The sequence below is a fragment of the Carettochelys insculpta genome, chromosome 2 (assembly GCF_033958435.1).
Source record: "Carettochelys insculpta isolate YL-2023 chromosome 2, ASM3395843v1, whole genome shotgun sequence".
In the NCBI taxonomy this organism is placed as follows: Eukaryota; Metazoa; Chordata; order Testudines; family Carettochelyidae; genus Carettochelys; species Carettochelys insculpta.
The window spans coordinates 87,503,730-87,528,438 of NC_134138.1; the positions used below are offsets into that span (position 1 = coordinate 87,503,730).

Sequence of the window (24,709 nt, forward strand, 5' to 3'; positions counted from 1 at the left end):
ATTTCACAGGAGCATTATAGGCTAAAATTGAACCTAGGTCCTAGAGGGCCCCCCTGAAGTGTTGACCTAAAAACAAATGTGCCAGTTGGCTAGAGCATGTATTCTAAAGTTGCCGCAAAAGGGAATAAGCTTGACTGACTCCTGTCCCAGTAGAGGTATATCTGTGAATGCAGAAGTGGAAGCAAAATATCTGTTTTATTGTTAAAATTATTCTAAATTTAATAACTAGTATGTAAGTAGAAAGTATTGACTTGTGTGTGTTGTGTGGTGTTAGTTTCTTATGAAGTGCCAGGACTCATAATCAGTAGGTCTTGAAAGTTTTGTCTCCCCACACATTTTAAAGACATGGTACTTAAAGAAAAGTCAGAGTCTAACCTTATTTTAAAACAAACAGGTCTGTAAACTTTATGTGCAGCATTTAAATACTCATGTTAAAATTCAGACCCAGTACCCACATTTCCCTGAGTGCTGTCAGTTTTATGAGATGAAACTGAGAACTTGAGCTGAACAGCTAAAAGTATGCAGCATGCACATGCTGCCTTCCAAGAAATGTTTAATGATGGTGGGGTCAGCTTTCAACAGTGAAGACAATTATTTCTTTACCTGAACTGCTTGTAACCTAGTAGTATTTTAACTACTCTGTTAAGCTTGCTGAAGAAATTGGAAAATGTTCCTATTATACAAGTTGTTTAGTACCAGATCTGGCATTTTAAAATGGCAGAAAAGCTTTTCTGGGCTCAGATGGTGTCACTTTTGGCAATGTTAGTGTGAGTACTGCTATTTAATTTGGAAGTAGCTGCCTGAGTAAATGTTCTTATTCTTGCACCAAAAAATTAAATTTTTCAGACTCTTGCCATCTATGTAGGTGTAGTTTAACAGAGCAAATATACTCACTCTCTACAGTTTTATTTATTTTTATTCATTTGTTGATGATCTGTAATCTAACTTCCTTTAAAAACAAACTTAGCCATTTATCCTGCTGGAGAGATTCTTCTGGCTTTACTCAGGAGTCACACAGTGTGAGGAAGCTTACTTAAAGACAGGACTGTTTCCTTTCTGGCGTATGCATAGGTATCCTCTGCTGTTGCTGATAAATGATTTGAAGGACAGTGGTGTTTATTGCAGGTTTCTGGGAGATGCTGAGAACCATGACACTTGTGGTAGATGTAGGAATGGTTGGTATTCATGGTAATTCCACCATTGCAGACATCTCCTATTGGTGCACTGGTGGTGATGGCTTTTTGTAGCAGAGAGAAAAGGATTAGATGCTGACTGCAGTATTTTCTCTGTTTTTATTTAAAATTTTCTCAGGTGACTTACTCCAGCTGGATAAGGTGAAGCACTCTTAAATGTCTAAAAAGCAAATGAGGCTGCCAATATTTAAAAAGAAGTGGTGAAATATGGTGGTTCCTTTGTACACTGTTGTTCTTCTTTTTATTTCATTTTGTTGTATTGTGGTTCCTAGAGAAGAACAAAGTAAACTGCCTGTTGTCTTTATTGGAGAAGACAGTTTTATTTCTGCCTTTGTAGGAAGCTCTTAGTAAAATGGGCAAAAAGTCAAGAATAGTTAAGGCACCACAGTGTACTCTACCTCAAAAGAAGAAAAGTCACAACTAAATTAGTCTTCATATTACCTCATTTCAGCATTAGTCATTTACAGAGCTGAGGGAGTGGAATGAATTGTAAGGTTTGTAGGGTGCTCAAGGGATTTGGCTGAGGTCACCTGACTTATTTAACTTAGAACCTGGTTGTAGGCTCATGCCTGCTATTTTTGGGGTTAGAAGTAACTTGTCTCAGTGATCCTCAAAACACTTGTCCTTGTGGGCTACTTGTAATTTATAACAATAATATTCCAGCTTCCCTTGATCTGGCAAAACAAGGAACCCGTCCAGCTTATTCTTCAGTTAAAGTGTATTGAGGTTAAAGCACATACATATAACTTTAACCCAGAGCCAATTTTTTTCTACAATGTTGTCCTACATCAAGTAGTAGGATGATAGAATATTTGGATGTGCTTATAAATGACAGAACAATTGCATCCGTATGTTAATCAGTTCAGTTTATTTAGGCCTTTTGGTTAATTTTGGTTATTTCCTGTGGAAACACTGTCATTAACAATGAAAAACTCCTGAACACATTGCTTTTTTGTTTAAAAAAAATAAATCATTTGACCCTACTAATTGTAAAGGTAACGTGTCCTTTATTAATAGTTATTACAGCCCATGAATAGCAAGAGATGAAAATAATTGATAAAGTTAACACTAAGGTGTGGGAGAGTTGTTTGAAAGGGGGAGAGTGCTGTTTGGTGAAAGTAAAAGGAAAATTCCTTTCATCATCATCAATAGCAGGTTTCCTCTCCTTATTTAGCAATAGCATCTGAAGTGAGTTTCTCCTGTGCAGCAGGTTCAGGCCAAATACATTTCTGCTTGTGGGTAATAACAAGAACCAATCTGATTTTTAAAATAATCTGTTCTTAAAAGCCCTGAGGTCACAGTCTTGATTTTCTTTCAGATGCTAACTGTAAACTAGAAGACAAGCCAGAAGATGGAGAGGTGATAGATTGTAAGAAAAGGCCAGAAGAAGGGGAGGAGTTAGAGGAAGAAGCTGTGCACAGTTGTGACAGCTGCCTCCAGGTGTTTGAATCACTGAGTGATATCACAGAACACAAGATTAATCAATGTCAACTGACAGGTAAACAATACTTATCACTTTGTGGCTTCTTGCACTGTTCTATTCTGATTCCAGTTTCTTTCTTCAAATTCACCTCCCTCCCACAATTGTTTTACTCCTACCCTGAATGCTTAAGCCTTAGGTGATGCCAGCCATTAATTCTGTGGTAAGGTTATGCTGTGAACTGGTGCACCATAAATTTTATTCAGAGTGGATAATTACTGCATTCACAGTTGATTTAAACCTGTGCTTTAGCTTTCAGAGGACCTCAGTGCTTATACTATACAGTTTCACATGCCTCTTGACCTCAAAAAATTATTACAACCAGTGATGCTGGTAAACAGTTTGGATTGCAGTTGGATAATGGCTGAATTTGTACAATGGTGGGCCAGAGATCGGGATCTGATCTTTCTTTTTTCTTAGCTGTTACAGCAAATGAGCATACAATGATCAATAAATGGAGGTTGAGGGGAATACCATCAGATTGTTAGACTGTAAATAAAAATACAAATATTAAGTGGCAAAATTGAATGCATATTGGATACTATGAGTGCTTCACAAATATAGCTGGGTATATGGACCTGTTACTAGTTTGAATCATTTAATTTATAGGAAAAGAAACAGAAGTTATAAAATTTAAGCCCTGTTTCGGTAGTGAGATCTTCATAGGTGACACATTTGCTCATGTGAAATCTTGTTGAAATAGTTTTTGTTTTTTACATTTACAAACTATTATGATAAAACACATGTAGGTCAAAGTAGACAAAATATCAGGGGAAGGGCATTTAATTCCATTAAATAGTAAGTACTTTTAGTTTGAACTATTAAGAGATTAAATTCAGTTATTGTACGATACAGCTATCATGGGGCAGTCTGTGCATGATTATAATTTGTATGTGCAGGAAGCCAGTTCCATATATTAATTGCTTAATTGGAAGAGAGAGAGAGAGAGAGAGAGAGTGTGTGTGTGTGTGTGTGTGTGTGCGCGCGCAAAAACCTCCACCACAGCTGATTCAAAATGAAATGGAGAAAGGAGAAGAATGCAGGAATAGGTAGAAGCAGAAGAAATGTCAAGCGAAAAAACTGATTTTGCTGAAGGATTTTAATTCCAAGTTTACCTTGTGAAGGGTGAAAATATGCACAATGTGGAAGTAATTGTAATATCAAGAGAGATACTTCAGCGAAACTTTTGATACAGTCTCCCACAATATTCTTGTCCACAAGTTAAGGAAATATGGATTGGATAAATGGACTGTAAAGTGGATAGAAAGCTGGCTACATGGTCAGGCCCAAAGGACAGTGATCAATGACTTGATGTCTCATTGGTGGTTGGTTTCAAGGGGAGCGTGTCCAGGATCATTTCTAGCATCAGTATTGTTCAACATTTTTATTAATGAACTGGATGAGGGGATGAATTGCACCTACAGCACATTTGTGGGCAACACTAAACTAGGGTGAGAGGTAGATATGTTGTGAGGGTAGGGTTAGGGTCTGGAGTGACCTACGTAAATTGGAGGATTGGGCCAAAAGAAATTTGATGAGGTTCAACAAGGACAAGGGCAGAGTCCGATGCTTCGGACAGAAGAATCCTAATCACTGTTACAGGTTGGGGACCAACTGGCAAAGTAGAAGTGCAGCAGAGAAGAAGGTGGAGATTACAGTGGATGAGAGGCTGGATATGAGTCAACAGTGTGCTCTTATAGCTAAGGAGGGTGATGGCATATTGGGGTGCATTAAAATGAGCATTTCTAGCAGATGTAGAGATGTTGTTGTTGTTCCCCTTTATTCAGCACTAGTGAGGCCACATCTGGAGTATTACGTCCAGTTCTGGGCCCCCCAGTATAAAAAGGATGTGGATGCATTGGGAGGGTCCACCAGAGGGCAACAAAAATTAGGAGTCTGGAGCACGTGACTTACAAGGAGAGACTGAGGGATTTGGGCTTATGTAGTTTGCAGAAGAAAAGAGTGAGGGGGCGATAGCAGCCTTCAGCTTCCTGAAGGGGGTCTCTAAACAGGCTAGAGAGAGGCTGTTCTCAATAGCGACAGATGGTAGAACAAGGAGCAATGGTCTCAAGTTACGGTGCGGGAGGTGTAGGCTGGATATTAGGAAACTCTGTTTCACTAGGAAGGTGGTGAAGCACTGGAATGCATTACCTAGAAAAGTGGTAGAATTTCCTTCCCTAGAAGTTTTTAAGGCCTGGCTTGACAAAGTCCTGGCTGGGCTGATTTAGTTAGTGTTGGTCCTGGTTTGTGTAGGGGTCTGCACTTGATAACCTCCTGAGGTGCTTTCCAGCCCTAGAATTCTGTGATTTTATATGTTTTATCTTTTCTCTCTGTTGTCTTGCCCTTTCTCTTTAAGGTATTATTCTATCTTAAATTTAGGAAACTTGGTCCTCTGCTAATCACACCTGCAAGTTCTCCGCACTTTTATTAGCTATACTTTGTGGCTGTGTTTCCTAGCTGACTGGTGAGGTGGTGTTTTGGGCAGGATGGATATTCTTCTGTTTTATCTCATTCTGATATCTTGTTGTTGTTCTGTCTCCTCTTTTGTTACCTCTTCTGTTCTCTCTTCTTTGCCCTTCCTTGCTCTTTTTGGTTTTTCCTTATCTCACAGCAAAAATTTCCTTCTCAACCCCCCACCTCTCTGTTCCAAATGCCCCTTATTTTTGCCCTTCCCTTCCCCCTTATTCTGGTACCTGTTCTTCTACTCCTTTTTTATTTCTTTCCCCTAATTTGCTTTCTATGCCATGCAATAGATTGGGGTGGCCAACCTTTTTTTTTATTGGGGGCCACATGGCAATTTTTTACATGTTCCAGGAGCCAAATACAAAATAGCCCCAAACCGCCTTCCCCCCACATCCCCAGCTTAACCCCTCTTAGCCTCAAACCACTCTGCCCAACTCCAGGCCTAACCCCTCTCAGCCCCAAACTGTCCCCTCACCCCCAGACTTAACTGCATAAAATACCAAACAAGTCACTTTGCAGTAACATGGATGGAACTGATCTTCTCCACGTGCACATTTTTCAAGCATCATTGTTTAATTAATATTTCATATTGTAAAAAGGTAACACAAATATTTCAAACCATCTCCTCCCACCCCCAGGCTTAGCCCCTTTCATCCCTAAACCGCCCCACCACCACCACACACACAAGCTGTGTGCATTACCACTGCTGCCCTGAGCTGCACCTTTGCCAGGCCATGGCCACTTCCTCAGTGTGGATGCATGGTTCCCCCTAGCTCTCCTATTCCCTTCCCCCACGTACAGTGTGGGCAGCTCCCTGCCATGCTGCACTGAAATAGTGGGACTCAATTTAATTGGGTTAATGGACGGCTCCTGCCTCCTGGCTGTTAAACCAATTAAATTGAGTTTCATTATTTCAGTGCAGCAGGGCAGGGAGCTGGAGGAGGAGTGAGCTGCGCTACTGTCCAGAGCTGCAAATGACTCCTTAAAGAGCCACACGTGGCTCCAGAGCTGCGGGTTGCTGACCACTTGCCCCATAGCCGGCTTTCAAAATGGTGCTGCTGCTGGCTCCGCGGGCTGGATGAAAAAGCTCCACAGGCCAGATTCTGGCCTGTGGGCCACATGTTGGCCATCTCTGAAATAGATGCTCTGCTGTTACAGTGCAAACAAAATGAACTGAATAGTGCTTCCACACTATAGCAAAGAAGTTCTCAAGCGTTGCTCCTGATCTGTCACTCCTGGCTTTTCTAGAAGGCAGGTGGTGTCACGTTAAATGAGGGCTAGGGTGAGTTTCAGCACAAGTCAAAAAGTTTGTTTTAGAGAGGAGGTATTTAAGTCCCTTAAAATACTTTTATCGCTCCTGCAAGAAGTGATGCATGGTTTTTAATGTGTTGCAGCAAGAGGATTCAAAATATTAAAATCTTTTTTCTGCTTTTGCTCATAGGATGGGAGGCAGGCGAAGAAGTCTACTCTTCTTTGTCCCAAATTGCAAATTATGTCTTACGTGTATATTTTTAAGAGAGTAAAAATGGGTGCAATGACCAGTGTAGCTGATCAGGTTCCCCTGCCTTGCCTCTTCAGAAACCTCCTAAAATAAATTAAAAGGTTCTCATTAATAGGAATTGCGTGCTTGGGCCAAGAATAGCATAGATGTCATCAAACTTGCGTATTGACTGTGTTTTGTGCACATTTCTACTATATTAGTTAGGAAGCGGTTATTGGGCAAGTAGTTCTGTAATAAAAGCAATAATAGTAATGCACATAAAATAAATGGTGTTTGTTTTTAGACTCATTCCCAAGCTGCAGTTAAGTTAGTGGAAAAACTCTCGGACCACCATCCGTGGGTGCAGGGAGGGTCAGAATCAGACTGCACTACAAAAATACAACCATATTTGTGTTTTTTCAGCAGCCCTGCTCCCACCTCCTTATCTTTTTGTCAGCTTCTTAACCAATCTATTTCTTTCTCTGCTTCTTTCCTTTTTCAAGAAAATCTATGAAACTAGTAGGCACTGAAGAGGTGAATGGAGCCTTTATAAAGCAGGTTGTCCATAATGTACTAACTTGGATGTCTTAAGGTTAGGCTCCTAAAGTGGTATGGGTTGTCTTTCAGAAGTGCCTGAGCTCCTGGGATTTGCATGGATTTCAGTAATCTTTTGTGGTACTTGTTGTGGTGGATGCGGACCTACTTTTACTAGTCTCTACATACTTTATATTGACCCTGTTATTCAGATGTTTGGTGACAGATTCTGTTGGGTTAAGCCAACAGGATTATGGGGGAAATAAACGGGAAGGCAAAGCAATGACTTCTCCAAAATAGAAGTGGGAATGAGGCTGGTGATTCTTGGAGTATCTGTTTTACTTTGCAGGCTTAATCTTGAAAAACAATGATCTCTTTTAACACCTTATAAACGCAGGGAGTTGGAGGTTGATCAGTACTTTGCAGGAGTATTCTGAATAGTGGTTTTGTATTAATTTATGTAAGGAAGTGAAAAGGGGTTGCCTAGCACTGCTTCTTTCTATTCAGTAGATTGTTGGTTGTGTTGAATCCTATGCTTGTTTTCTGGAGGAAGAAATAGTGGCTTTCCTATCCTAATGTGTATGCTGAGATTTTTTTCTCTTTTCAGTTTGTGACTGACCCAATATCCACAGTAGACAGATTGCTGTTGACTTCAGTGGGAGATGGATCAGGCCCTTTATGAGCTACGTAGTAGCAAGTTTTTTCCCCATTATAAGGTTTTTTTTGTTCTGACATTTTATAAGAAAAAAAGCTGATTTTTTATTCGAGTTGATTGTTCATACCTAAAATGTTCTTGAAATATAGATAATGGATTAAGGAAAAAAGAAAAAGACAGAATTGTTCTTTCTCTTTATTCACCAACATATAAGATGCTGAACTACATTAACTTAGTTTCCTGAAAAGATGAGCTGTGAGACTAGGTCTACACAGCAGCATTATTTCAAAATAATTCATTTCAGACTAGATATTTCAAATGATCTTATTTCAAAATAACACAGCTGCACACAAGAATACATTTTGAAATAGCATGTTCGGTCAAATAGTGCCTCTTTTGAAACAGTGCCATTGGATGCCATTATGGTTTGTTTCAAAATAGCACTATTCCTTATTCTGAATGGATGAAGCCTACCAGTTACAATTAACGGGTAGCAGCTGGACAGTCTGCTAAGGCCTGGCTGCGCTGGCCTCCTACCATGGACAGGGGCTGCTCCAGGTCAGCTGGAGCAAACCCGCCCATGACATGCCAAGGGATTGGGGCTGCTCTAACTGGCTGGAGTGCCTGTGGTGCACCAGGAACCAGGGCTGCTGTGACTGAAGGCAGGGAAGTTTCAGCTGGACCAGAGCAGCCTGAGTCCCCAGCGCTCTGCAGGCGGGGGCACTCCAGGCTGGCTGGAGCAGCCCTGGTTCTGTGGGCTGGAGCAGCCTTCCCAGCCACCCCCTTTAATTGTTTAACCAATTAAAAGGGATTTTACATCCCTAATGTTGGCTTCATGAATTACATTCTAAGGAGTCTTTCTTTCCTCATTCATTGTGTAGGAGGAGTCTGGGTTCTTAGGCTTTGTGCATCACAGTGCTTTTGCTAGGCACTTAAATGTTAGGTGCTGTGGTGCTCCACACACTTGAATGCCATCTTCCATTTTACTCAGCTGGGCCTCCAAGGGAACAACAAAAAATCGTCTTGTATGCTTTTGCTGATGGTAGAACTCATAGGAGCTTTGGTTGACTGGCTCTGTGAGTGTATCTCCCAGAAGATGGGTTCCTTTCATTGCAATTGCTGATGGACAGGATGGCTGCATATGGGGCAGATAAGTCATATGCTGGTTTCCGGAGATGTGATGCTGCTTGCTTGACTTCCATTGCAGCCACTTCAGGTTTCACAACAGATCTATGGTTGCTTTTTGAAGAGGAGTTGAGCAGATGATGGTAGGAAGGCAGGAGGAAGTTGAAGGGAAAAGTCAAGACTTGCAGATGCAAACTGGCCTGATGAATGCTGAGGGGGAAACTGCTGGGTGAGGGAGAAGGGCCAGTGGAAGCCTGTGACTACAGGATGAGCAAAAGGCTGGCTAGTGCAGGTGAAAGAGAACTCAGGAACAAATTTGGTGAGTTGGAGAAGGAAGAAGGGATGCTGCAGCAGGCACTAATGGAAATGGGGAGGGGGGAACCAAGCAGGAGGAGAGTGCCTATTATCCTGAGAAACCCAGAATTCGGTGTCCCGGCGTGATACCGGGTGACACTCAGAAGACTAAAAGGCAAGAGGACTTGCAGTAAGAAGGAATCGGAGGAAGGCTAATGAATCACACCATCACCAGAAAAAGTCTAGTCTAAGTGATTGGAGACTCCTACTAAGAAAAGCAGACAGGCCTGTCACCGGAGTTGATATGGAGAACAGAAGGATGTGTTGTCCGCTGGGAGCTACAATATGAGACATAGACTAAGGACGGAAAAGGACTCTAGTGGCAGCAGGAAAGAATCCACTGTTTGCCCTTCATGTGGGAACAAATGATAACAGCTAAATTCTCACTGGCATGAATCCAGGGAGGCTAAGGCATGCCAGAGAAGACACTTAAGAAAATGGAGGCTCAGGTGATCTTCATGGGGGTCCCTAGAGAAGTAAAAAACAAGGGCCAGAAAAGATGATGATCAACTGATGGCTCAGGTAGTGGTGCTATAAGGTGGGCTTTGTGATAATTGACCACTGGGAGGCATTCATGCACAGAGGAGCGTTCTCATGGGATGGGCTTCACCTGAACAGGGCAGAAAACAGACTTCTGGGATGGGCACAACTCATTAAAGGAACTTTAAACAAGAAACCTGGGGGAGACAGTTGCAAGATGTTCATATAACCTCCATGCCTGATTTTAACATTGAGAAGGAGGAAAATCAGTAGAAAGGACACAGTGATGAGTAGACGAATGAATATTAAAAGGAAGGATTGTGTTGATACCATTCAGTTAGGCAATACTGGGAATAGAATGACTACACAATCAAGCAAGGAATGTAGGTGAAACAAAGCAGCAACATTTAATCAAGAAGTATCAGAATGGAGGGACTAGGCTAACCAGTGCAGGAAATGAAACAGATATTCTAAGTGTGACAGAAACGTGGTGGAATAGTAATCATGACTGAAGTACAGGTGTTTGAAGGGTTTGTGCTGTTTAGGAAACACCAAATAAAAACATCAGTATGTTGATGGTGAGGTAGACTCTACAGAAACTAGAGAATACAGTTTGTTTGGGTCAAAATCACTTTGGGAAGAAAGCTACTAGAGATTATCCTGGGCCAGTGCTTGAGATATTTTATGGATCCACAAGATCCAATTTAGGTATGCATCCAGACTTCTTTAATATTTTTAATGAAATATACACTACTGCCAATTGTATGAGTATGGGAGACTTCAACTTTCCAGGTATATATTAAAGGGCAAGTATTACTAAGAGGGCCCAGATTTTCCTGGTTGTAATAGCTGACAGATTTCTTCACCAAATAGTTACTGAGCCAATAAGAAGTGATGTTCTTATAGATTTGATGTTCATAAGTAGTGAGGACTTCATAGAAGAACTTGTTATAGGGGACAATCTTGTTACAACTGATCATGGACATACTCAGTTTAAACTAAATTGAAGACTAAACAGAAATAGATTTGCAATTACAGTCCTTGATTTCAAAAGGGCTAACTTTAAAATATCAGGGGGTTGGGGAAGTGGACTGGACCAAAGAGCTTAATGTTCTTCTTCGAGTGTCCCCGTGGGTGCTCCACAATAGGTGTGGGGCTTGCCCGGCGCCGCAGATCGGAATTCTTCCAGCAGTTTCTCCTGGATCGCGCATGCGCCGGCGCGCGCCGCTCCCCTGCGCGCCCCCGGCCACATACGCGATCCGGTCCCCGCCAGTTCCTTCTCAGCTGCCATTGGCTACAGACGGAATCTGCTCAGGCTACAGCCAGAGTCAGATTAGATAGTGTTTGTACGTGTAAATTGTTGTTTTTTTCCGGTAAAAAAAAAAAAAATGTAATAAAAAGAGAGAGAGGAGTGGAGAAGAAGAGTGGACGTAAGGCCAGTAGGCCGCCCGCTGCCCTGCAGGCCGGTGTCCGCGTTTCGGGTAAACAGGCATGGATTAAGTGCTAAGTACCCTATTAACAGTAGAAGACTCACCGTGATAGCCTCTTCAGGTTTTAAAAAGTGTGAGTCTTGCCGTGAAGCTATGCCGGCCTCCGATGGGCACAGTGAATGTATCCGATGCCTGGGGGAATCGCATGTTACCCAGAAGTGTTCCCACTATGCTAAGCTCACAGCCAGGGCCAGGAAAGACAGAGAAATTCATCTTAAAATGCTCTTGTTTGACAAGGCCCTCCAGCCGGACTTGCCGGAGAGGCCTCAACCAGAAGGGCCCTCTGGGTTCCACAAGAGGAATGCAGCTTCTTTGACCCCCTCTGTGCAGAAACGGAGGAAGCTCTCCCCAGCTCGATCCTTGCCGGTGGTTTCAGCGAGCGGGACGGGCGGAGCACACAGCCCCCAGCCGCATACTCAGGCAAGCGGCAGCGCGGCAGTGCATGTGGCAGAGGCTGAGCCTCCGGTTACAAAACAGCCGGCACGCACGGCGCCTAGAGCATCGGCCAGGCTAGCGCCGGAACCGGCAGCACCGACCCCTGCGGCACCAACAGTGCAGGGCCAACAGGCATGGAGCCTGCAGGCATTGGAGGACGTTACCCACGCGGCACCGCAGCTGAGTGGGCCGAGCGCGGCGCCGACAGCGGGGCCGAGATCGCCGGCGCGGTGCCAGCCCCGCAGGGGAGGGGAAAGGCAAGAACAAAAACCTGGCACTGCAGCCCTTCTCCGGACAGGTCCGTGCTGCTGCTGACGACAAGCCCTCCCCCTGTGCTACACACACCGCCCAGAAGGCCTGGGTCTCCACCGGCCTATCCAGAACCTACTTCTCCGTTCCTCCAACCAATGTCACCATGGCTTGGGCCACCTTCACCCTTTCTGGGATTGGATCCGCTGGAGTACTACCACAAACCTGTTTCACTGCTATCTGTGTCATCGCGGAGGTCTCGTTCTCCCAGACATCGGGGGTACACACCCCGAGAGTGGTCCAGGTCTCCATCCCCGGACCCGTGCCCGTGCTGCCATGGTCGTTCTTATCATGCTGGACACAAACACCCCAGGCCTATGCCCAGGGGCAAGTCCCCCCCGGCCGTCCAATACCCCCATGGACACTCTCGATCGGGGATGGAAACACAGTTATCTCAAGGGGAGTTAATTTTAGAACCCCAAGACTTTCCTTCGCAATCCTCCAGCGAGCAGGTGTATCATCGGCCGCAGGAACCGGAGAGTTCGAGGGAGGTTTATAATAGTGGTTCCTCCTCATCCTCCCCAGATGAGGCCATGGCCCCTGGGGATGTTGCTCCCCCAGATGACCTCAAACAGTTCCAGGAGCTGTTTAAAAGGGTGGCTTTCACGCAAGGCATTCAAACGGCAGAAGTGCAGGAGAAACATCACAAACTCCTGAAAAATTTGAGACCCCCGGCTTCATCCAAAATTGCTATCCCGCTGGACGAAGCCATTATGGAGTCAGCCACCACCATATGGCAGATTGTGGCCTCCGCTCCGCCTATGAACAAGAGAGCGGATAAGAAGTACTTCGTCCCGGCAAAGGGCATGCAGTTCCTCTTCAGTCACCCACAATCAAATTCATTGGTGGTCGAGTCGTCCCAGCAGAGGTCAAAGACTTCTCAGTACAAATTGGGGGGATCAGACAAAGATGCCAAGAAGCTAGAGCTGTTTGGCAGGAACGTATATTCCTCTTCTACCCTGCTGCTGAGAATGGCAAATTATGCGGCACATCTAGCAAACCATAATTTTGATAATTACTCCAGGCTTACTTCTCTCATGGATTCACTTCCAGAAGATAAGAAGCTGGTGTTAAAGGCAGTTGTGCAAGAGGGCTACGCGGCTTCGAGAACGGGAGTCCAGATCTCCCTGGATGTGGCAGATAAGGCGGCACGCTCAACGGCTACAGCAGTGGTCATGCGTAGAGAATCTTGGCTCCAGACATCGGGTATCCCAAGGGACCTACAGGCGAAGATCATGGATCTTCCCTTTGACATGCAAAAGTTGTTTGCAGACTCAACCGACTCGGTCCTCCACTCTAGTAAGGACTCGAGAGCTACACTTAGAACCCTGGGTATTTATACTCCTCCATATAGGAAAAAAAAATATTACCCTCAGCAAAGATGTTACCCGTACCAACCACAGTGTGCGCAGTATCAACGGGGCTACGACCAAGGGCGACATCAACAACAGCACAGAACTCCCAGACGACGTTCTCAACAAAGCTGTACACCCTCGGGACAGGCCCAAAGGCAACAAGTTCGACGGGCATGTCAAGGGCTGCACTATCACTACCATCGCACAATGCCACTCTCATCTCATGTTCCATCATCGCCTCAGACAGTTTCACTCCTAATGGCAAAAGATCACCGCAGACAAATGGGTGCTGGAGATCATAGCCATGGGTTACGCAATCCCCTTCCAGTCGCTCCCACCGACGAAGCCTCCTTCCAGGCCTCACCTCTGGGATGCTACCCACGAGGCGAGGCTCAAGCAGGAGGTGGACCACCTTATGTTCATGGGGCGGTGGAAAGAGTGCCGGAACAATTCCAAGGGAAAGGTTTTTATTCACTCTACTTCCTCACAGAGAAGAAAACAGGAAGCTGGAGGCCCATCTTAGATCTTCGGGGCCTCAACCGCTACTTACGCAATTAACGTTTTCGGATGATTACAGTCACCTCCATACTCACGGCACTGGACGATGGAGATTGGTTTGCAGCCCTCGACTTACAAGATGCTTACTTTCATATAACGATCCACCCAGCACACAGGCGCTTCCTCTGCTTTATGGTCGGCAAGGAACACTTCCAGTACAGGGTTCTTCCGTTCGGCCTCTCCTCGGCCCCCAGAGTCTTTACCAAAACCCTGGCAGTGGTGTCAGCCTACCTGCACAGACAGGGGGTGTTTATATTCCCATAACTGGACGACTGCCTACTGAAAGGGGCCTCAAAGGCAGAGGTCCTACGCATGATCCGCATCACAGCGGACACGTTTTCTTCACTGGGCCTAGTCATCAACCTCGCGAAGTCAAAGACCGACCCCACACAAGACATAGAGTTCATAGGGGCACGCATAAACTCTATCACAGCAAGGGTGTACCTACCCGACGCCCACTTCAGCGCCAGCAGTTCGCTGGTGCAAGTCATCACATACAGCCCCACGGTGCTGGTCTTAACGTGCTTACAGCTGCTGGGCCACATGGCGGCAGCGATGTTTGTGGTACAAAATGCCAGATTGCACATGCGAAGCCTGCAGCATTGGCTGGCAAGCGTCTGCAAACCGGCATCCCACACTGTCCACAGGGTGGTGTCGCCCACGACAGAGGTGCGCAGATCCCTGGCGTGGTGGGTAAACCCCAAGAACCTGCTAGCAGGGGTGCCTTTTCACCAACCACAAATTTCTATTTTTCTTTCTACCGACGCCTCCCACATAAGATGGGGAGCACACATCGGCGACAAGGTGACACAAGGGCTATGGTCCCCTGCGGAACAGACACTGCACATAAACATACTGGAGCTCAGAGCAGTGTTCAACGCCTGCAAACATTTTCGAGACCACATATATGGCAAAGTAGTCGGGATCAATACAGACAATACCTCCACTATGTTTTACATAAATCGACAAGGAGGAGCCCGATCCCGTGCCCTGTGTGCGGAAGCAGTCCGACTGTGGAACTGGTGCATCGCCAACAACATTACGTTGAAAGACTCGTACTTGCCGGGCACTCACAATGTGAAAGCAGATCAGATGAGCAGGCGCTTTGCACTCACGCACGAGTGGTAGATCCGCTCCAATCTGCTATGACCGATCTTTCATACATGGGGGTTTCCACAGATCGATGTGTTTGCTACCCAGCACAAGAAGAAGTGTCCCCAGTACTGCTCCAGGGTAGGAGTGGGGCGGGGGTCCCTGGGGGACGCATTCATGATTTCATGGAAGGGCCCCCTACTTTACGCGTTCCCCCCCACAGCGCTTATCCACAAGGTCTTGCAGAAAGCCAGAAGGGAGAGAGCTCGCATGATACTAGTAGTCCCAACATGGGATCGGCAGCAATGGTTTCCCTTGCTTCTGCGCATGTTGGACCGCCCACCTCTCCCTCTACCGGTGGCTCCGGACCTACTCACGCAGGCTCAGGGGTGCATAGTGCACCCGCACCCTCAGGGCCTGCGCCTATAAGCATGGCTAATCCATGGCTCAGCTCCTTAGAAAGCACATGTACGGAGGGAGTATAACAAGTCCTGGAAAGTAGCCGAAGGACCTCCACCAGGTAGACTTACAAACAGAAATAGACTCGATTCACAGCCTGGTGTTCTGCCAAGCAGTTAGCTCCCCTTAACGTTCCTGTACCGATAATACTAGAATACTTATTGGACCTCAAGAGGGGCGGGCTTTCCTTATCCTCGCTAAAAGTCCACCTCGCCGCTATATCAGCCTTTTGGTATACAGAGGAGGGGCCCACGGTATTTGCCCTTCCTATAGTTACCAGATTCTTGAAGGGGTTGGTAAACCTGTACCCCCCTCGGAAACCGCTTCCACCATCGTGGAGCTTGGACTTGGTGCTCAGCACGCTAACGGGTCCACCTTTTGAACCATTAGCCACAGTTCCCCGACATCTCTTTACAATAAAACAGCCTTCTTCCTTGCAATTACGTCAGCTCACAGGGTCAGTGAGCTCGCAGCAGTTATGGCAAGACCACCCTGCACAGCATTCTCAAAGGAGGCGGTAACCTTACGGCTGCACCCAGCCTTTGTTCCAAAAGTTTCTTCAGAGTTCCATCTTAACGAACCAATAGTTTTACCCTCGTTTTACCCGAAGCCTCACAGCTCCAGCAAAGAGGCACGCCTACACCTCCTGGACGTGAGGAGGGCGTTGGCCTTCTACATAGACAGAACTAAATCCTTCCGGAAAACGGACAGGCTTCTAGTGTCTCTCGCTCCCAGGTCAAAAGGGGAAGGCCTCTCTTCACAGAGAATTTCAAAGCACATTGTGTCCTGTATAAAAATGTGCTACGAGCTTCGAAAGCCTCCTTTGCTGGCCCCGCCTAGGGCTCACTCCACCAGGGCGGTGGCGGCGTCAACAGCTTTCTTCAAGGGCATCGCGTTGAAAGACATCTGTAGAGTGGCGACCTGGTCATCCTACGACTCCTTCGCCAAGCATTATGCCCTACATCGGGTATTCCAAGAGGATACCCATCTGTCGACAGCAGTCCTCTTGGGGGCAAGCTACACATAAATCGATTACCCACCTCCTTTCTTGGGTTACTGCTGGGTAGTCATCTATTGTGGCGCACCCAAGGGGACACTCGAAGAAGAAAGAGAAGTTGCTCACCGTAGTAATGGTGGTTCTTCAAGATGTGTCCCCGTGGGTGCTCCACCACCCACCCATCCTCCCCGCTTTGGATCTCTGTCTGGTGTTTTTCAGGAGCATTCAAGGCAGTTGGTTAAGGAACTGGCAGGGACCGGATCGCGCATGTGGCCGGGGGCACGCAGGGGAGCAGCACACTTCGGCGCATGTGCGATCCAGGAGAAACTGCTGGAAGAATTCCGATCTGCGGCGCCGGGCAAGCCCGACACCTATTGTGGAGCACCCACGGGGACACATCTCGAAGAACCACTATTACCACGGTGAGCATCTTCTCTATCTGAATGCAAGAGAGGCATGGAATTACTTCAGTTCCAAGTTGCAGAAACTATTGAAGCCTTCATCCCAAGCAGGAGGAAAAATGAAAGTTCTGGGGGCCTGACTAGAAGAGCAACCATTTCAAGTCTCAACTGTTTCAAGCAGCCCAAGTGATTAAGAGAAAGCAGAACGTCTACAAGGGATGAAAAATGGGATAGATCAAGAAAAGCTGTCTCTGGGAGGTCAGATAGTATAGGGATAAATTGAGAACTGCCAGAAGCTCAACAGAGTTGGATCTTGCAAAAGATATTAAAATAATTATAAAACATTCTGTAGCCATGTAAATAAAAAGAAATAAAAAGAAAACAAGGAAGGATGTGAGACCTCTGACCACTGAGGGATGGAGATAATCTAGGCAAGGCCTGGGCTAGGCAAGGCCGCACTCATAAACAAATACTATGCCTCAGTTGTTAGTCAGGCTTGTAAAGTAGAAATTACCACCTCTAAGTAGAAAGTCAAACTCTAACATCTTATTGGGATTAAATCAGGGATCCAGATAATCTCCATCTAACAGCATCAAACAAGATAAGAACATGAAAACTCCCATAATAGGTCAAACCAAAGGTCCGGCTAGCCCAGTATTCTGTCTTCTGACAGTGGCCAATGCCAGGTGCCCAGAGGGAATGAATAGAACAGGTGATCATCAAGTGATCCATCCTGCCACCCATTCCCAGCTTCTGACAAAGAGAGGCTAGGGGCATCATTCCTTCCCATCCTGGTTAATAGCTGTTGATGTACTTACCCTTCAGGAATTTATCTAGCTCTTTTTTAAAACCTTGTTAAAGTCCTGGCGTTCACAACATCCTGTGTCAAGGAGTTCCACAGGTTGACTGTGTGTTGTGTGAAGAAGTACTTCCATTTGTTTTCAACCTGCTACCTGTTCATTTCATTTGGTGACCCACTAAATCTTGTGTTATGGGAACAAGTATATAACTTTCCCTTATTTTCTTTCTCCACACCAGTCATGATTTTCTAGATCTGTATCCTATACCCCTTTATTTTTCTCTTTTCTAAGATGAAAGTTCCGGTTTTATTAATCTCTCCTCATATGGCAATCATTCCATATCCCTACTAATTTTTGTTGCCCTTTTCTGAAGCTATTCCAGTGCCAAGATTCCTTTTTTTAGATGAGGTGTTGACATCTTCACATACTGTTCAAGATGGGGACATAACATGGATTTATAGCTCCTTTTTAAGGATTCCTAGCTTTCCATTTGCTTTTTTGACTGCTGCTGCATATTGAGTGGATGTTTTCAGAGAACTGTCCACAATAACTCCAAGATCTCTTGAGCGGGAACTGCTAATTTAGTACTCATCATTTTGTGTGTGTTGTTGGGATTATGTTTTCATTATGCATTACTTCTCATTTATCAACATCAAAAATCACGTGCCATTTTGTTTCCCAGTCACCTAGTTTTGTGAGGTCCTTCTGAAGTTCTTCACAGTCTGCTTTGGACTTAATACTAAACTGCTCAATATAATTATCTGGACATTTGGCCACCTCTCTGCAGGTCATTTATAAATATGTTGAATAGAATAGGTCACAGTACAGACCCCTGTGGGACGCCACTAGTTACCTCTTTCCATTCAGAACACTGTCCGTTTATTCCTATCCTTTGTTTGTATCTTTTAACCAGTTTTCAATCCACAAGAGGAACTTCCCTCTTATCATAGGATAGCTTACTTTTCTTTGGTGAGGGACCTCATCAAAGGCTTTCTGGAAATCTAAGTACAGTATATTCACTGACTTCCCCTTATCCACCTGTTTGTTGACCCCTCAAAGAATTCTAGTAGACTGGTGAGGCCTTTTTATTTGTCACTACTTCTCTTACTTGGTTGTGAAGCCACAGTGGCATTTTGTGTTAGAATACTGTGTTTTTTAATTTTTTCCCCCAAAAGAAAGAGTTTTGAAGAAACTAGCACATAAGGTTGCAAGCTACTACTAAGGATTTTAAATGATTCTGTAAAACTGGGGATTATACCCCGTAACTGGAGAACTACTAATATCATATCTATTTTTAAGAAAGCAGAAAACAATGATCCAGATGACCAAAGGCCTCCAAGTTTGACTTCCAGTTGTATTAAGGGTCTTGGAACAAATTTGGAAAGAGAATGTAGTTAGTAACAAGGAGGTAGACTGTACATTCATGAATAAATTCATATTTAAGTGTCTAAGAGGCCTGATCTTTCAAAGGTATTGCACGCGTAGCAGCTGCCAGTTGCTTCAGCTAACACAGTATGCCCTTTCTGAGCTCCATTTGGTTGCAAAAAACGTGACCAAGCTCAGGAGTGAAACAATAATCCTTTACAGTTGAGGCAAGTCTGATTTTTTTTTAACCTCTGAGGACTGCTATTAACTGAACCCATTAAGCTCTGCATCTCCCCTCACCTGACTGCACAACCAGGTATAATGTGACCTAGGCTTTCTGTCTGTTGGCCTATGGCTTCTAAAATCTTAGTTGTTTCAGAGATATATACTTGAAGGGGATATCCTTGTAAGTGGAAAATAATGAGAGATTCTAGTGTCCGTTAATTTACTGAAACATCCTTTATTCAAATGTCACCTCTTCAGCCATTCTGCAACTAGGCAGAACAGAATATGGAAGTTTTGCATTCCAAACTGGATGTGCAAGCATCCCTAGCACGTTATTAAGAGGTAGTAGGAAGCTGATAAGGAATGGAAGATAGACTAGATGAGTGGGGAAAGCTACCTCTTGTGGTGGTCAGAAAGTGTAAGGAAAACATGAGCTGCTAAAAGCCAAGCAGACTTTACAAAGAAAATTAAAACCAACAGTAAAAGATTCAAGAGCCATGGAACATGAATGTAATGGATTGGGTTGATACAAGAGGAAAGCATGGTGTTTGTCTTATGTCACCCTATTTCTACAAGTCACAAGGAGGTAGCTGTGTTAGTTTGTATCTTCAAAAACCAAAAAGCAGTCATGGAGCTCTTTAAAGACTAACACAGTATTTATTAAGTGATGAGCTTTTGTGGGACAGACCCACTTCTGATTTCCACGTATGAAGAAGTGGGTCTGTCCTATCACCTAATAAATTTTTTTGTTAGTCTTTAAAGTGCTACATGACTGCTGTTTTGTTTTGATTCTACAAGAACAGTTGAACATGTTGAGATCATACAATAGTTGTGAGGTGCACCGTATACTTTCTTAGAACAGTTATGTCTGTTTTAAATACTTGGATTAGGAGGCAATGTAATCTTTAATCATAATGGGCTAGCTAACCTATTCTCTATTTTTAAGGGGATGTAGCTCTTGTTAATGCCAGAAGCTGCACTTAGTTATGCTAAAGCTGAAAATGGCTGAGTGTACTCAGCATGACTCAAGATACGTAAATGCGTTTGTGGCAAGTTGCTAATACCATTCCAAAATGGCTAAAAATTGAAGAAGACTTCTTATGCTGCTACTTCTGTATCCAGGTATTTGTACTAAGAGACCTTAGTTGAGGATATCATTTGGAATTCTGTAATGTAAGTGAAATCTATGAGCCCTTAAAAGTATCAGGAGAAGGAGCTGGGGATCATTCTACTGTGTGCCCTGGGGGCACCTTCCCTTTAAGCAGACAACTTGGAACTCTTCAACATTTTATTTATTTATTTATTTATTTATTTCAGTTTTACCTTCAGGGGAGACTGATCGATTGGAGATGATTATTCCACAATCTCTAAATCTTTCTTCCTCCATACTGCGATGAAACTCCTTGAAGTTTAAAGGAGTTGGTCTCCTACGTGCACTGTGAAATAAACCAAGGAATGTACGGGGACAGCAGTCCTCTTAACACAGTGTGATAATAGGCAACCTTGGAACTTAAGGTCATTGACTGAAAAGGTTGTTTTAGTTAAATTTTACTGACTAAACGTGAGAATCAATTTGTATGAATGTGTGGTGGAAATTTTTGTTTCTTTTTTTTTAAAAGCTTCTAGGGATATTTGGGTGTATGTAGGTGAAATAATAAAACTGGGAGTTACAATGGCAATTTGCACTGAATTAGAAAAGATAAACCACTAATACTGTCTCAAAAAGATTAAACCACCACCTCTTTAATAGTAACTGGAATGATGTATCAATAAAATGTATAACAATTCTTGTTCATAACTTTTTTCTTAAATAATCAAAATAGAGAATCAAATCTTTAGTTTTATATAATACATTAATGCATGCAGGATGAATTGGGGAAATTCTGTGGTGAACTCTCTATTCCTTGTTAATTTTTGACTTCCCAACCCCAAACTCTTAAAATATTTCTGTGGCATGCATGGGAAAAGATGAGCTTCTTCAAATGTCTTCTTAAATGTGTACTAAGGAAGCACATCTGTCTAAATTAATATAACCTATTAGCACTTTATCTGTATGTGTAATATATGAACTTTCATTAAAAATGGGTAGAATTATCTGTCATTCTTATTACCTGCCTTGCTGCGAATAGAAATGGTTAATTGTCCTTTGTTGTATTGATGCATCCCAGAAGGAAGCCCTGTGAAATGACTGGAAGAGGGTTGGGTGAGTCATGCCAGGGAAGCTGGGGAAGGGTCAGGTTTTTGAATACTTTGCAAACCCTCCACCAGCTGTAAAAGCAATGGAGAGAGCAGTGGGAAGTCGGTGGCTGAGTTATCTTTTTCTAATAAACGTGGAGTTCTGCATGGGTATGGAAAATCTCTGATACTGTTGGTATAAAATGCCTGTTTAACAATAAGAATTTTTGTTTAGTTAAATAGTGGTTTATATTAATAAAGCTTAGTTTTTTGCAAAAGGTTGAAAAATTTCCAATCTTTCTTGTGTATTCAAATATTGAGCCACTTTTCCATTGGCCTAAACTATATCAGTGTATCAAAACTTGGCTTTCTGTATGATTTCTAATTATTCTTTTAAAACAGATTCATCACTTGCAGCAAATTGTAGCATTTACTTTCCTTTTGATGTGGTGGAATTTGGTTTTTTTTTTTTTTTGTAAATGGGACAGTTTTTCCTTTAGTGAAAATCTGTGTAGTTTACTGGATAGCATATTATCCTTGTTTCCCAAAAAATATTTGCTTAAATCCTGTTTTCATTGAAGTTGATGGTTGTTTGACCCACAATTTTCCTGGGGACAGGATTTTACCTATTGACTTCAGGTAGTTGTGGGATAGTTCTTTGCCTAAAATTATTTAGATTAGAGGTTTTTCTGTAACATGGATTACTGCACTTTCAACAATCTTTATCACTTCCAAATAATTTTCTCTTTAATAAATATTTAAACAACTCCTGTTGAAGTGAAATATAGTCTGCAGTGTTAACCCTGTAATACAGTGTGTGTGTATGTGTAAAATCTCCCTCTACTACAAATCCAAATACTGTTTCAAAGAGAGAAAGATTGAAGAGAAGGTAGTGAAAAAAGTCAGTGTTTCTTGAAGTTAAGTTTCTATCTCTTCATCTCTCTTACCCTTTCTTTTTTAGGATAGTTAAGCATTGAACAAGGCTCTGAATGGAGATTGTGAAAGCAGGGAGGTTTTAAAGAATTGGTCTAGATATGCTCTTAGATATGGTCTAGATACACTAGGTCTTACCTCAGTGTGGGGGCTGCACTAGACAACTTCTTGAAGTTTCTTCCAGCTCTAGGTTTCTATGATAGTCTTTAATTTTCTTGAGGAAAAAAATAATTATGTGTAAAACATGTCTCCTCCTATCTCACATGCACAGTCTCTACTTTCCCTCCATCTATATACTGTGCATTCTTTTGATGAGTTTCTCTGCTGGAATGGTCTTTCTTCCCTTTTTAATCCCTTTCTTACTGAAAGAGCACCAGACATCACTGTGGTAGTCTCTCCCACTAGCTGAGAGGAATGTATATAATTCCTTGTGATGTGACCTGAGTGCACTGCTCTAGTTCTCCCCATTTTTATTGCTTCTTCCATTTTGTTTCTTCTCTCCCTCCTCTGGTGTGCCCTAGTATCCTATTCTTTCTTGTCTTTCTGTCCCTCTGAGGTTTATAGGATAGGTGTATTACCACTGTACTATATATTTCAGCAACTACCGCAGAGTGAAACCGAGATGATCCTAGACCAGAGGTGTCCAATCATTTTTCATCAGGGGCCACACGGCATTTTTTACATGTTCCGGGGCAGAACACAAAATAGCCCCAAACCACCAACCCCCAGTTCCCAGGCTTAACCCCCTCCCAGCCCCAAACCGCACCCCCCAAAGCCCAGAATTAACTTACCCAGGAGTGCTGTGGGGTGCCATACCCTGTTGCTCCTTCACTGGGCCATTTCCTCTTCACTGTGGCTGCACAGCTTTCCCAAGCCCTCTGGCGCCCCAAGATACAGTGCAGCAGGGATAGCTCCCAACCCCTGCTGCGCTGAAAGAATAAGGTTTGATTTAATTGTTTTAACAGCTGGATCCCTCCTGCCGACCGTTGCACCAATTAAACTGAGTTCTACTCGAGTGTATCTCAACACCCCTCAACTCTCAACTCTCTACCACTGATGCGATTATGGCAGCTGGAGGAAGAGTCAGGTGGCAGAGGCATGAGCCGCAAATGGCTCCTTAAAGACCTACATGCAGCTCGGAGCTGCCCAGCTGTCTTTTAAAAATGGCGCTACTGCTGGCGCCTGGGACTGGATAAAAAGGCTCCGCAGGCTGGATTCTGGCCCATGGGCTGTGTGTTGGACATGCCTGTTCTAGACAGTTTCACTGTACAGTCTCTGCTAGGTCCTATTTAAATTTCATTAGATGTAGGAAACAGAAGTACAGGTAGCAACCCTAAAATTTCCTACCTGTCTTGCAATTTTCACATTGAGCACTGTTTCCCGAGTCCATTGTAACGAAATAATTCTCATCTTCACTTATGATCTTGATCACAAAGTTTATTTTATTCTTCATCTTGTATATACTTCATAATGGACACATTCTTTTCTTGAGAGAGATTGAGAATGAGAATTGGAACCATTGCAAAAATTATTAAATATTCCAAGGATGAATAAAGCAACTAACCTGGTTTGGAGGAAAGGACCTGCAATTTCACAGGGTTTAAATTATTTAACAATCTGTCATCTTGGACATGGTTGAAATTAATCTGTTAATGAAGATAAGTATACACAAACTGACTTGCTTCTTTCTGAATCCATTGCACCTTCTTTTCTGTTACACTAAAATGACTGGTCAGTACCTAATGATGTACTTAAAAAATGTCTTAGTTAGTGATCCTCTCTGGGTATAATGAGAGTACTATTACAAATTAAGGGCTAAATTCTATCATTTCGATCTCTACCTACAGTTTATTTTGAAACTTGCATCTCTGTTAATGAATCTGAAGCAGGGAGAGTGGTAGAACGGGTTACCAGATGCATCTGATAAATAAATACCTGTGCAGCGTGGGGGCATATTAAAAATGCTAATTAACATAATAAACTGTATTGTCACAACACTTTTCATTCTGTATTGTCTACAACTTGCTTGTCCCAATTGCTACAAATTGCTTGTCCCAATCAAACTGGCCAGCGTGCCACGGCTGGCAGTCTTACCTTCAGAGTGGTTGAAAAACAATGAAAAGAAAGATGATATTTGTAGCATGAAACATTCACACCCTCTTGGACAGGAAGAACACTCCGTGGCCTGAGAGAAGAACAGCCCTCATAGCAAGAGAACTGGCATGCTATAACATTGACATAGCCACCCGGAGTGTGAGACCAGACTTGCAGAGGAAGGGTCCATCTGTGAACCGAAAGGAGGTTCCACCTTCTTCTGGAAAGGCAGGCCAGAAAACAAAGACAGAATCCAC

At 43.6% G+C, this 24,709-nt stretch overlaps 1 protein-coding gene across 3 annotated transcripts in view; it reads left to right on the forward strand.

Annotated features, from left to right (window-relative positions):
* Positions 1-24,709, forward strand: part of ZNF521 (zinc finger protein 521) — a 313,961-nt gene that overhangs the window by 23,981 nt on the left and 265,271 nt on the right. For all 3 annotated transcript variants that reach the window (XM_074987272.1, XM_074987270.1, XM_074987271.1), the window contains one exon: positions 2,512-2,691. In XM_074987272.1, the coding sequence (XP_074843373.1) occupies positions 2,512-2,691 (180 nt within the window). The remainder of the gene's footprint in view (positions 1-2,511; positions 2,692-24,709) is intronic.